General features: G+C 40.8%; 1 protein-coding gene across 3 annotated transcripts in view; it reads left to right on the top strand.

Annotated features, from left to right (window-relative positions):
- The window catches only part of LOC142503754 (bifunctional heparan sulfate N-deacetylase/N-sulfotransferase 3-like), a 188,463-nt gene that overhangs the window by 39,760 nt on the left and 133,325 nt on the right, over nucleotides 1–15,378 (top strand). For 2 of the 3 annotated variants that reach the window (XM_075616431.1, XM_075616413.1), the window contains exon 2: nucleotides 7,018–8,127. In XM_075616431.1, coding sequence (XP_075472546.1) covers nucleotides 7,147–8,127 — 981 coding nt within the window. In that variant the 5' untranslated portion in view covers nucleotides 7,018–7,146. Of the gene's footprint in view, nucleotides 1–6,763; nucleotides 8,128–15,378 lie in introns of those variants that run through there. The other variant, XM_075616422.1, reaches the window with a different exon arrangement.

The following is a 15,378-nucleotide window of genomic DNA, read 5'->3' as shown; positions in this document are numbered from 1 at the left end:
GACGGCTGGACATACTTTATACAGTCATAATTACATTATATACCACATAATTACGTTAAAAAAGTTAATGGGTGCAAAAATGATATATTTCTAATATTATAATAAGATTTGCATTAGCTTTTGGTAACACACGTACATTTCTGTTATTAACGCTACCTTAACAGCGCAGCTTATAGTTTGATCAATGCGCAAGTTCAGTGTATGGAAAATTGCAGGTAACATAAGGATGGTAGTTTTGCTAATGGACTTTATTTAGCTTTGAGGTTCCCTCAATGAAAATTAATGCCTCTTACCTACTGTAATTAAGTAACATAATATTATGTGCTCTCATTTAGTGCATTTCTGAAGATCTACCCCTATAGCCCACGAATAATCCCTAATAGTAGAATAAAATACAGTATAACTACACTGTTAAAAACTGGGGATGTTGAGGGATAGACATGAGATAATGATATTTTTTGAGTGTTTTGGCATTGACATTAACAACATAGGGGGACAATCAGACATTTGCCTTAAATTAGATTTTTATGGAGCTTTACACTATTTATATCTTATTTTACACATTTATAATATATTGTCCACTACATTCGATTAGCAATTGTCTGTAAAATATTCATATATGGTAGTGTATGAATATTTTTATTCATACCATTGCACAACGGGATTGTCCAGAGAAGTGAGAAACATTCCCTGAAAATGCTTAATATCATTGCATTTTCACTTTGCACTTAACGTGTAAAAGGAATTATTGAAGACAAAATTAAATTAGTGAAATGAAGCTTTATTAAATAATTCACTTTTGCAAGGTTATATGAGCGTGCAGCATATTTGCTTAACGGACACTGTTAATATTCACTGTTTTCCTTCATGCCTATTCTTTTTCTTTCTCTTCCATATTTAAAGTACAACAGCAGATGTTTGTAGTTTGTCAGAGCCTTCAGTACATGTACTTTCTCACCCTTCATTATAATGTTTGTTTTCTAAGCAATGGGAAATAGTGCAATACAGCATGCGAGTGACATATAGATATATAAATATAATGTTCTCGTCTGATTTTTTTCTGACCCAACTCACCACCCTGCATAATTAATTAATACTAATGCTACATCAACTAGGATATATATTATATCATATCATAATACAGTCCTTTTTTTAATATTTCATTTCTTCTGCTTACAGTATGTATGTTGGTCTTTTGTTTGCTATCATGCATACGTCTACTGACACTATTCATATTGCTATGATAATGCACACTAACATCCATACAATGGGATGCACATCAAAAAAGGTAATTTTCACAGTTTAAGTTAAGATATTAAGTAGGTTTCTATAGAAACAGATCTAATCGTATTTGTTTCCAACTCTTTTCAGTTAATTCAATCCTACACTGACTTTTATTTAACTACTCTGTCAGGTAATGTTATTCCACATACAGTATATATGTATGTATGTATGTATATATATATATATATATATATATATATATATATATACATACATATATACTGTATGTGGAATAACATTACCTGACAGAGTAGTAAAATAAAAGTCAGTGTAGGATTGAATTAACTGAAAAGAGTTGGAAACAAATACGATTAGATCTGTTTCTATAGAAACCTACTTAATACAGTATATTAACTTAAACTGTGAAAATTACCTTTTTTGATATACACACACACACACACACACACACACACACACACACACACACACACACACACACACACACACACACACACACACACACATATATATATACACACACACACATACACACACACACTCCTCTCTTCCTCATATTTACAAAGGAATCTATGGCTAAAACAGAGTTTAGGAAAGCAGAAAAAAAAGAGATGTAGATAAGGTAGGGTGAGAAAGGAATGTTTGGAGACATTGGAAGGGTAATACAATGGTGACAAGAAACAGCATGGAGGGGCATGGGGGTGCTCTGTGGGGGGGGGGAAGATGTGAATAAAAACATTAGCAGAGAGGCAGACAAGGTAATTACAAACAATTGTGATAGTGCGTGACAAACCCCATATCTACATTAAGTCCTCTTGTTTTGGTGTCAAAGAGTCTTATCATTCTGAGTTCAAATGTTTTCCATTCTTGGGTGCGTTTAAACATTCCATTGAAGATTTAGATTTTTAAATTATTTATGGAATGATCGGGTGGTGAGAAATAATGTCCCACTGGTGAGCAGTATCTTCCTTCTTCATGGTGTTGTAAGAGTGCCTGTGCATATTCATTCTACCTTGAAGTTTTTGGCTGTTTCACCAATATATCATCATTGGTCCTAGTGGTATGCGTGTGGTAGGTTCTGTCTGTATTGTACTGCTGCGGCACAGTTTATTCGAGCATTTGCCCGTTCTGTGCCGCAGCAGTAGCCTGGCGAGCGCCCGAGTGTGACGGGCGCACGCCGAAGCAGCGGAAGAGCGCCCTCCGATCGGGGCGCTCTCCCTACCGCTGCCGGGTCCGCCGGGTCCCCCGGAACCCCCTGCCGCTGTCCCGCGATCGCGGGACACCAGGGCTCCCTCGGGGAGCCCCTGGACACGCGTGCAGCGGGCGCACGCTCCCGATGACGCGTGACCGCGCGTCTATGACGCGCGGCACGCCGAGGGGCGGCCACTAGCAAGCCGGGAGATTTCCCGGCTTGCGGTACCGACCACACTTCAATAAAGTGTGTCGGTAGTGTAGCAGGTGTTCTCGTGGGGCTTTTAGTGCAGATGTAATAGTTCTGGCAATAGTCTTTGGCTTGTATCGCTTCTGTCTGAACGATTCGGTCAGGGTTGTAAGATGTCTGTTTCTGTCTTCAGTGTCAGAGCATATGCAGTGGTATCTTATAGCCTGGTTTTGTATGATGCCTTGTGTTGTATGAGTGGGATGGAAGCTGGAGTTGTGAAGGTAACTGCATCTGTCTGTTAGTTTCTTGTATATAGATGTGTGTAGTTTGCCATTTTTCAGTGTCACTGTTGTATCTAGAAAGTTTACTAGGTTTGCCGAATAATCCATTTTGAGTTTAATTGATGGATGGAATGAGTTCAGGGACTCGTGGAATTGTTTTAGGTTTCCTTCACCCTCTATCGATATTATAAAAAGGTCATCAATGTATCTGTAATATTTGTAGGGTTTGTGGGGGCATGTAGTTAGGAATCTTTGTTCAAGATTTGCCATGAAAAGATTGGGATATTGCAGTGCCATCTTGCTACCCATTGCAGTCCCCATTAGTTTTAGGTAAATGTCCTTGTTGAAGCTGAAGTAGTTGCGTGTGAGGATGTATTCTATTAGTTCGGTAATTACTTCAGCTCTGTATTTCTGATCCTGACGAGATGTTGTAAGGAATTGCAAGCATGCCTCAATATCATCCTTGTGAGGAATGTTGCTGTAAAGGGATTCTACATCCAGAGTAACTAGCAGTGTGTTGGATGGTAGTTGGTTGATGTTGTTAAGGTTATTGAGAAAATCTGTGGTATCTTGTATGAAGTTGTTGGTGCTTGTGACTAAAGGTTTGAGGATATTCTCCACTAAGCCTGATATTTGTTCAGTGAGTGTATCCATACCTGTTATAATTGGTCTGCCGGGGGTTTTCTGTTTTTTGGATTTTGGGCAGCAGGTAGAAGATCCCAACTCCTGAGTTGTCAGGTATTAGTTGCTTCAATTGTGGTTGCAGGTGGTTAGGGAAGGATTTGATGAGATTCATGAGTTGCTTTGTATATTCCTGGGTTGGATCCTGTGTGAGTTTCTTGTAGTAGGTGTTGTCTGTGAGTTGTCTATTGCCTTCTTCTATGTATTTATTTGTGTTCATAAGCACCACGGCACCTCCTTTATCTGCTAGTTGTATGGTGATGTTGTAGTTGTTTTGCAGTTCCTTGATTGCAGATCTCTCCATGGGGTATAGGTTGCACGTTGTTTTTTCTGCTGTGCTGATTCTAGTGAGGAAACTCACAATCTGAAGCTCTGTATGTAGCCGTCTAGTTTGACATTGCGTCCTAACCTCTGTTTTAGTCATAGATTCCTTTGTAAACCAGTATTGCTCACACGAGGAAGAGAGGAGAACTCTCGAAAGCTTGTCCTATGACATAAATTGCTAGTCCAAATAAAAAAGGTATTAGCTAATACTGAAGTACTCATTTATTCTGCGTATATATATATATATATATATATATAGCAAATAAAAAGATCACTTGTGAGCACATTCACATGTCTTAGACAGGTCTGCATCCCTGCCTTTCACCATTATCACCTAGCATACAGTGCTTCCACTGCAGCAAGTGATTCTGAAAAATGACATGCAAATGAGCACACCGTATCCCCTTTTGCCTGAAAACCATTTTTACATGGAACCCTTGGGCAAAAGGGGACAGTGTGCTCATTTGCATATCATTTCCCAGAATCCCTTCCTGCAGTGGAAGCACTGTATGCTAGGTGAAAATGGTGAAAGGCAGGGTTGCAGACCTGTCTAAGACATGTGAATGTACTCACAAGTGATCTTTTTATTTGTTATATTCTATACGGTGGAGGTTTCTTGTCGCTTTTTTACCCACATAACTTAAAATGTGTATGATATATATATATATATATATATATATTACAAATCAATCTCCAAGCTCAGAATAAATAAGGTATATTTAAAGTATTATTGAACTGTTCAAGTAGTATTTGTAATTAGTCACTCATTTGGTAAATATCTCTAAAGTCTTACACAACAGTTGTGTACAACATAATTTTATACCCAATGAATCCATATTTAAAATTATGTAACTGCTGTCCATTCATCAATATTTACATGCATTAAACTTTTCCAATCATTATTGGCTCCCTAAGGCCGAGTCCATAGAAGGACAGGCCGCGCTGAGCCGTGCGGACGCTCCGCGCTGAGCCCCTGCATCCTCAATGAGGATGCCTTGAGAGGGGGCTCACGCGAGCGTCCGCAGGCGTGCTGAGGCGCTGGATTTTTCAGCCGACAGCCAAGCTGTTTTTCAGAGCACTGTCGGCTGAAAACATCCAATCAGCGCGGAGCAGCGTCAAGGCGCCGTGACGTCGGCACTGTGACGTTGACGTCGGTGTGTCGCGGGCGATTGGCCCAGCGACGTCACTGCCCTGCCTCCCTCAGTCTCCCCCCGCCTCCGATCGCGCCCGCTGGCTCGCCTGCATGGGCATGAAATCGCGCAGATTTACGCAGGCGAGCCTCAGCGTCAGTGCGGCTCCGAACTGCTCACCCCTCTATGGCCCCAGCCTAACAAAGGCATAATGGTAAAGATAACAATCAATTGACAAACACTCCCCCATTCAGAAGCCCATAATAAATGCAAGTTTTAATAGATTGTATAAAAAAAAACAGAATCCACCACATCTTTATTTTTAGCATAGTTTAAATTGTTTAAGTAGTCCAATTACATTGCTAAATTATTTACAAAAGATTGTTGTGTGCACCTTTAAAATAACATTTTCAAAAATAGTTTACTTTAGATGGAACACATAAAATTAAAGTATTTTAAAAAAATCTACAAACTAAATTGTGACAATAAAAATACATTTGTAATAAATGTAAAACCAGTAACAAAATGTTATTGCATTTGTAAGTACACCTACTTACAGTAAATTGTTTAATGCACGCTATTCACTTGCTTACCTTTTAGGAGTTATGCTATGTAATTGGGAAGCTTAATAATAGAGTAATAGTCTTATGGAGAGTTCAATATTCTCAAGTAATTGACCTAGCAATATTATTTCAGACATTATAAGGGTAACAAGTTACTGATGTGAGCAGCAGGGACATCTCACGTGTGCAAAGTAGTCATATAACACTTAGCAGAAGCACCCATCAATTCCAATACTCCCATATAATTGAGCAGATCAATCTATAATGGTCCCCTTGATAGTAATTACAAATAATGTATTCTTTTTTTTCTGAATTTATAGTGCAAACCAAGGCTTCCCGAATTTGTTAATCCTGACTTCTTCATAGCATATCAATAGCAATTTTTATGCACTAAAGAGTGTAATTTATCCACTTCAGTTTTGGAGTGACTTCCAAGCATAAGGGATTCCAACACAGATGTTCACATTTCACTACTAAAGAATATGCTTTCCCTGATACTTATTAAATAGAAATAATCTGAATGGTTTTAATGAAAGACTACGCGAAGCAGAACCCAGTCCCTGCAAAACCTTAATTGGATAATGGTCTATATTTACTAAGCAGTTTAATGTCAGTTATGTCATAAGATCCTTTCCGATTCTAAAAGACTACTTAAAGTCAATTCAAATTCATTCAATTTATTTGAATGGGCTGTAAGGTGTTTTACAATGGCCTAATATTGCTTGATAAATATGCACTGCTTAGTAAATATAGGCTGATGTCTTTATGTTTGTCAAACACTATGGACCATACTAATACCGTACTGTAGCAGATGTTATGATACTGATTAACAAGATGCACTTTGTTAATGTTAACTCAATATTTAACGCATTATTTAACACAGCTGCAATAAAACCAATGTATTGCTTTATATTTCACCAATTATTTCTGGACTCGTGATGCATTAACGAGAGTATTATCTGCTGCTATATCTATACTGAACCATGCTATTCCATATGACACCTTCTGACACCAGAAGACACTGTCAAGGGAATGAGCCATTAGGTGTCTTCCAGCACTTAATGGTGTTTTGTGGAATAGCATCACTTAGTAGAAATTGATATACCAATCTTTTCTTGAATGGTAGAGGATGTATCACATATGTGATGAGCATATCTACTCATCCTGATTTACTCCTCACAGAAGCATTTATCTGCCCTAGCATAGAGCCTAACAGGCACTGATACAGTGTTATAAACTGCACAGAACTAATGTTAGCTGTCAACCAAAAATGAAACCAGTCAGTTACAAAACATAAATCACGTGGGTGATGTGCAGTATGTGCTTCAGACCAATGTGATAGAAAGGCTTTAAATGTTTCTATGGCTTTCAGATGCTTGTTTTTTAAAATAAACACCTGTTCTTTTCTCTTTCAGTCTTCACATTCTCTGAAGCTTTCTGGAGAGCAACAGATGTGCTGCAATGGTTACATAAATGATTTGACTGGAATGAGCCATTAACATCAATTTGTTACCTGGCTATTGTTAGTAAAAAAAATTCCCGACATGAGTTATATCATGAAATTTCAAAAACATTTTCAGAGAACAATCCTCCTGCTTGCCACTTTTTGCATGGTAAGCATTGTCATTTCAGCCTATTATTTGTATAGTGGTTATAAACAAGACAGCGAACTCTCAGAAGAGTCCACGGAAATAGAATGTGGAGATGTTGAATCTTTGCCATACAAACTATTAAAGCAGAGAACTGGAAAACCTTCTGTTTCTTTAAGGACAGAGGCAATTGTTCTGGTGTTTATAGAGAGTCAATACACTCAACTTGGCCAAGACATCATTAGTATTCTAGAATCCAGCAGATTTCAGTTCCACGCAGAGATTGCACCTGGAAAAGGTGATCTTCCACCACTTACAGAAAACCACATAGGAAAATATGCCCTCATTATATATGAAAACTTTATAAAATATGTGAACATGGACACATGGAACCGGGAGCTTCTGAATAAATACTGTCTTCAATATGGAGTTGGCATTATTGGATTTCTCAAAGGAAATGAAAACAACATGCAGAGTTTCCATCTGAAGGGTTTTCCGTTCATGGTCCATAGCAATATGGGCGTGAAAAACTGTTGTATTAATTCTCACACACCTTTACTTCACATAACAAAATCCTCGAAAATAGGCAAAGGGCCTTTACTTGGAAATGAATGGACAGTATTTGAGGCTAACCATTCTTTCTTCCAACCCGTGGTTTTCACCAAAGTAAAAATGCCCGTTAGTGCTCCACCTTCACTATCTAAAGTTTCCTCATTTGCCACAGTTATCCATGATTTGGGTCTTCACGATGGGATTCAGCGAGTCTTTTTTGGCAATAACTTGAACTTTTGGCTACACAAGCTAGTTTTCGTAGATGCTATTTCTTTTCTATCAAAGAGGAAGCTAACGCTATCCCTGGATAGGTACATTCTTGTGGACATAGATGATATCTTTGTAGGGAAGGAGGGAACAAGGATGAATGTCAATGATGTCAAGGTAAGTGCTAAATTATCCTCTACACGGTAATAAATAAATAAAGAAATGAACTGTTCTCTGATTTATTATTCATTGATTTGACTTTGCTATGATTATGATCTCAACCCTTTTTCCTGAGCAGTAAAAGACTACCTCATTTATCATGCAGCCTTGACCCTTTTCATTTTGTTTACATCAGTGGATTGCTGAAGCTACTGTATGCATGCAACTGGGAAATCACCAGTAAAGTGTATATAGTGTAATTAATGTAAAGGTTTAACATGGTATCAGCAAGAAAATATGGCAGAAAACAATGTAAATAATGGTGCGACAATGATAAAGATGAAGAGGGTATCTACTGTACCATTATCCTTTGCAAGGTTTTCTTAAAATGACATTATTTTGTTCATAGACTTTGTATACACTATGTTACACATAAAGTACTGCATAAACATTTAACCCTCATTGTGTATGGAGGGCAGAATTAATATTTGATCCTACCCCCTCTCGTCCCCCCCTTGAAAATGATCATGGTGCATTGCATAATGATGACAAGTGGTTCTATATTTCTCCAAATGTAATGCGCTTCTTAAAGAAAATAGGACTAAGTTATAAAAGATATAAAAGACTGACCAGAATCATAACTAAAATTGTAATCAATTGGCCACTTTTACTGTCATTTAATCCATGGTAGTAAACAAGAGAAAAGTATTCACAACCGGTGACTTTAGCTAGGCAACCAGGCCTTTATCTAGTGTATCCCCCTACACCTCTCCATACCCCACATAAAATTATTTGCTTCACACCAATGATGGGTTTAAAATTAGTCAGAGCATTTATTGAGTACATAAACATTCCAGTTATCCACATTATATTATGACCTGGCTGAGAAGGCCTTACCAAGAGCATCTACTTACCCGTTACTGCACCAACATTTCACAATTTTCGGGAGGCGCAAAGCACAGCACCAGTTTCTGCCATCATATACCCCACAGCAGACCCATGACCTAATCTCCTGTGCCACTGTCATGTAGACCAGTGCTTTTAACACATAATTACCTGGATCCTTTGATTGAACAAAAAGTGAGATAAAATAAATTGTAGTTTATTCACACAAGAAACACACACAGCTTGATTTACAAAATAACATGAAAAAACACTTACGGGAATGAAGCAAAATGAAATAAAAGATTTCCAGAACAAAAATCCACAAAATACAGTCTCTAGGCATCAATTCCCATAAGCGGGGTTGCTGCACAAAAAGAGCCGTGTAACCGACCTTGGCTAGGGACACCGCTTGCAGCCCCCGTATCTTCACTGAAAAGAATATTTTCATTCTGCCTTTTCAGAATTCGTTTACAAGTCCTTAGTGCTAACGAACTTTCATAGCGGGGTACAATCCTTGGTTGCGATGGAATCATCTCTGTACCGCATGCTATACCTTCCGATGGATCAGAGTTGAACACATACCCGACAGTCTGCACGGGCTTATAACACCCTCCCAAGCCTATCTGGGTAATACACAGCCAATCTTGGCGTGGGAAGCAAATTCCTACCCAATTGCAAGATTGCCAACAGTTCCTGCAGCCGGGCAAAGGGCTTCACGGTATGCCAAGGGTCATGCGCTAACTTCACACTTAACCCGCTTAGCATAACTGACCAAGCCTCCTTGCACGGTGGCAGAATGTCTACCTTCCTCCAGGATGATCGGACATCTGGTAGGCAAACTGTTTATATACATTTCCTGACATTTAGCACTTTCACCAGGTCAGTACCTTTTGAAGCCCTGGACTTTCGTAGACACTCTAGAGTCATCTCCACAGGGAGTCTCAGAAGTCCGGACTTACATTATGCTTGACTCACCCCTGAAATGGCTGATTATAAATTACAATATTGAATGCTTAATGTGTCCGCTGTCCTGCCTGGCTGAAATGTAAATGCCCTGGTTCTCATAACTTTAAAATACTAAAATCAGAGCCACTTCTCATTTATGACTTTAAATAAACGTTAGAGTATCATAACTATACCTGGTTAAATGATTACCTCCTAGCACGCTGCGTATCAAAAATCAGCGAGCTAGGACATTCCTATCAAAACTTAGATAGCTAATTATGTGTGGACTGTGATGTGGTTTGTGGTTTAACTTTTCCCCGGTCTGCGGTTTGGGGCCGGGATGCAATGTTGCAATGCCCGGACCCAATCGATAACCGCAGGCGCACTTCTCCAATTGACCTTAATAGGATAATGAGACCACATTATACATGTACATTGTTGCAATCAGGCATCTTTTCATGACCGCAGACCACTTAACCAATTTAGCTCGCGGTTAAGGCTTCCCCTGCTTGTCTGCAACACAGTGATATAGTGTTGTAATGCCGGGCTCCACCACATAACCACAGGCAAAATTATCCAATTAACCATTTAAACAGTTACAGAAGCCCCTTATGCGTAGTGGGTGCATTTTAGACACATTACACATTAACAGGATTGCAGCCAGCCCTGGACTGCAGAGCTGACACTTCACAGTTACCTTTTATGACTCAGGACCCGGGTACATGACTTATACAGTTGATACATGGTATTACTCTCGCCCCCCCTATCCCTGAGGGGAGAGACACAGGCATTTTTAATACATTCACAGTATTATTACCCTGGTTGGGTTGCAGAGCTGACACTCTACAATTCCCAACCTGGTTCAGGGGCACCCAGCCAGGCCAAACACCTTTATTAATGGCCTGGGTATCCCTTCACCATCACAGCCACCCTCTTACTTTGTTACACTGCAGCCCTGCGAACAGCCTTCTGCTAGCCAGGAGTCACTAGGAGCAGTGTACTGCCCTTTCTGGTAAGGTCCCACATCACAGGAGCGAAACTTCTTTTCTCTGTCTGGGTTCTCTCCCAGCCAAAACCCATTACAGCTTCCTCTATACTGCTGCCCATAGTCATATAAAAAATGTCCAGCTACAAGTTGGATAGATGAATTCTGCAATGTCTGTACATGTCTGCCAATTCTTATTAAATTTCCCGATGCCTAATTGCCAGCTGCCCTCTCCTGACCATTCATTTAGTTATTGTGCAAGTTAATCTCTTTGTGATCTTATAAAAGCCCCTTTCTGACCTAGCTCCATTGCCTTTTTGGGACATAAAGTGATACAGTGTTCTAGTTAGAAGGCTTCTAAAATATATTATATCTTTTATTTAAATGTTTAACTACAGATGCAGCAACGAGTATCCGAACACTTGCTTTTGAAAATCTGGGGCAATCTCCCAGTAATGCTGCAACATTTCTGTGACATTTCTGCAAACAAACTAATGGCCCATCGGATTAACACAGCAGGGATCGCTGGTCAGTTTGAATGGGACTGCCAGGGACCCCGGCTGTGTTAATCCGATGGGCGATTAGTCTGTCTGCAGAAATGTCACTGAAATGTTGCAGCATTACTGGGGTATTGCCCCAGATTTTCCCAGGCAAGTGTTCGGATACTCGTGGCTGCATCAGTACTTGTACAAGGTTACGTTATGTGTTTGCTAAAGTCTTTATTTATATATCCCTTCAACTGTAATGTGACCTTTGAACTATAATAATTCCCAACTACCTATTCTTTTTATGTTTTTTTCAGGTCGGCCATTCCTGGTGGCCACTGTTGCTGCCCCAATACAAAACAAGTGGGTTCCAAAATTTGTCAAATGTCTTTAATCTCCACCTTCTTTTAGTTAATTTCAAGATCATTAAGGGGAACCTATAGTATTTGTAACAAGGGTAAATTCTGCCGCACACAGTAAAATGAGCAGGAGTCAAAATTACATTTTGTGTATTTATTTGCAGAGGTGAAAGCACACCGTCTCGTCAGGTGCCGGGCAGATAGGTAACTGTTTCCGTAATTTTCTACAGGGCATATGTGTATAGCCCCCTTTCCCTAGGACTATAGAACTACATGTGCTGCTGTACCTGTTGGCATGCAGGAGGCCTAAGCCTCTGCTTCTGGGAGCACGGTGGGATCTATCTCTTTCCATTCGGTGCAGTGCCTCCACCTATGAGGGATCCCAGCAGAGCAGAATGGTCCCACATATGACTCAATAACCACTGTACACTAAGTATAATATAACTTCTTTACTATAACACACTATAACAATAAACACACCCACAATACAATATCACAATACAATACCCAACACCCCTGTGTGGTTCCCCCAAAGTACTGAGGGTGCCCGTGGCACCTAAACACCACAGAGTGCCTCACCACATATCTATGTGGGCCTATGGCCTGATCCCAGACCACAGCACACCGTATGGCTGTCCGGCCACCGGTGCAATAGTACCTCTATGTACTAATGGGGAAGCGTCCCTAGCTGAGGCCTAAGGGGCAAGACTAGGCCTAGTCCATGAGGCACTGCTTCCTAGACACCACCTACCCTCTTGCCACCCTCCGTCTGACTGACGCGCATGTTCCTAGCCCGTGCAGGATATCCTGTCTCTCTCTGCTCCTTGAGCCCTATTGGCTGGGACTTCCAATGTGGTGTCCCCCTCCCTGATGATCCTTGGACTTGTAGTCCCGGGCAGCGTCTTGCAGAGCCATTCTAAGATGGCCGCCGCACTGTGCACACTGCGCATGCGCACCTGCTATTCTGCACATGAGCGACACCTAAGATGGCAGCACCCGCATTCCGATACATCGCGGAGCTCCACCGGCTATCCCAGCAGTTCCCCCCTCACCGGAGGTAAGGAGGGGGACTCTGCTACATGTGGCTATTGAGCATGCGTTAAAGCGTGTACCATTTTCCTTTGCCTTTTAGGGAAACTTTTTTTATCCTTTTCCCTTCTCTTTTTTTATCTTTTTATCCTGATGCTTAAGATATCCTCTTCAACCACTGCATATTCATTATATTTACCTCCTCGGTTGGCAAATGCATTTATTGTCAAGAGTTCACCAATTCAAAATCCACAGAAGAATTCTAGCATGAAAGCTGTTGTCGATAGCACTGTTTTGTAATGTGAGTAGCAAATCATACCCAGCTGCTGCGTGTTGCTGCAAGTGCATAGCATACCCTCTGTAATGGGCCTGTGTTTCCTCTGTTGCCCTCCTTGCTCTGTCCTAATTCTTTTGATCATGAAGTGTTTTGTTATGTCAAGCTTGCCTTTTACCCACCTAAACAAAAATGAAATGCCCACTAGTTCTGCGCTGCACTTGAGTATTTTTTTTATTCCATGATAATGGCCCCTAAAATAAAGATTGTTTAGGACCTCTACCTAGTTCTGTATACCTGAATTCTCATCTCTAAATTTCAACAAGCTTCTACTACAGGTCTATTAGTACAGTATCTTGCTCATGTACCTGGTGCTAGGGACTACCTGATCTGTCCCATAGCCCTGTCTCCATGAGTGTTCAAAGGTGTGAGAAACATGCCACGCCCCACACCCCTGCTTCCGGAAAAGTGGTCAATGTAGACATGATAAAGAATCAACTATGTTATTCATCACACTGGCCTTCAATAGAATATTGTTATGTACAGTAGATATGACAGGAGGAAATGCCATAATAATTTTAGAATTGATACAGGAACGTTATTGATCGCATTAGTAGCACTCTCATGTCGAACCATAAGAGAATACTTTCCCACTTCATTTACACCCAATATGCTGCAACTATGGGGAACCCCTCCAATACCGTCTTTTTCTTGCACCAACCTTTCTCTTGTCATTCTACAAACCATTTTTCTGCACACGATTGCCCTTTGTATTATGCACCATGTATTCGCATATTTCTAGCTGCACATTATTCTGCCATTCCTCTATCTAAAATGACCTACCATTAAAAATGTTCAGGAAAGTTTTCCACGTTTTCATATCATCATTAACCCTATCACGTGGTTCCCTTTCTTTACCCCTTCCCCCTCTCGCTTCCCAGTGGCAGTACCTTTCATACTAAATTTAGTTGCCAAAGTAAAGATTGCATTTTGTTCATTCTTGCTGTGTTGGCTTACTGTACATGCTTTTTTTTGTCCTCCCCCAAGGTTTCAATGTTCTTTTTAGGTAACATGGACTGCATATTAACAATTATAAACCCAGGAATGTTACGAGTGTCTGTGGCTTGGGGCATGGCAACTTCTGCCGCCTCTTCAAAAATCATTACTATCTCGGCATATGACACTTTTGTTGGCCCACAAAGAAAAGATCACCCAAATACAGTAGTATACAATGTTTAGTGAGCTCGTTTTACATTTTAATACCCACTGAACAAAAAAAGTGTGTGTGTGTGTGTGTGTGTGTGTGTGTGTGTGTGTGTGTGTGTGTGTGTGTGTGTGTGTGTGTGTGTGTGTGTGTGAGTGTGTGTGTGTGTGTGTGTGTGTGTGTGTGTGTGTGTGCCAAGCTCGCGCATTTTAAGTGAAACTTCTTTGTCTTTTGTCACTGTTTGATCACAGAAATTGTATTTGTAAGTGTGATGGTTTTAATAAAAAATCAAAACACAATTTAATTGCCAAAACGCAAAGAAGTTTGACTTAGAATGCGTGTTTTAGCTATTTGCATGTCTATATTTATAGTAACTGTGAATTCCTTGTGTGTGTGTGTGTGTGTGTGTGTGTGTGTGTGTGTGTGTGCGTGTGTGTGTGTGTGTGTGTGTGTGTCAGTCAGTGTGTGTGTCAGTCAGTGTGTGTGTCTCTCTCTCTGTGTGGTGCGTGTTATTTTCCGTGTCCTGCTGCTGTTGCCTTCTGCCAACTCCCCCCCTTTGCTCCCCCTCCCCTTTCCCCCAGCAGAGGTACAGAAGTACGGAGGTACAGGGAGGGGAGGGGGAAGAGTATGAGCTGTTGCTGTCTGAGTCCCTGGCCCGAGCCAGCCCCCCTGTGAAGGTACAGAGACACCTGATGGGGTGGGATGTCTTAGCTGTCTCTGTCTGAATCCCCCATCCCGGAGCCAGACCCTCTCTCTCCTCCCCCTCCGCCCCTCCGCAGAGGTACGGAGAGGGGGTGTTCAGCAGTGTGTGTGTGTGTTTCTCCTCTACCCTCCCCCATGCGGTGCCTTCCCTTCCTCCTCTCCGGTGACTGCTGGTGTTGGAAGCTGACATTGCTGATGGCCTCTTCTGCCAGCTGTGACGTCACTTCCGTCACCACTGACTCCATCAATTCGATTCACTGCCATGCAATTTTCCTCATGTGGTAGGTGCCGCTAAAGAAGTTTCACTTCAAAAATTGAAAGCCTCAAAATAGGCACAAGATAGGGCATAACTCATTGTGCTGCATTTATCAGTGTAACATTGTCCATGTCAGTATGCTGTC

This window comes from Ascaphus truei, chromosome 1, assembly GCF_040206685.1.
Source record: "Ascaphus truei isolate aAscTru1 chromosome 1, aAscTru1.hap1, whole genome shotgun sequence".
In the NCBI taxonomy this organism is placed as follows: Eukaryota; Metazoa; Chordata; class Amphibia; order Anura; family Ascaphidae; genus Ascaphus; species Ascaphus truei.
The sequence above is the reverse complement of the archived record's forward strand: the minus strand, read 5'-3'. Positions and strand labels throughout refer to the sequence as shown.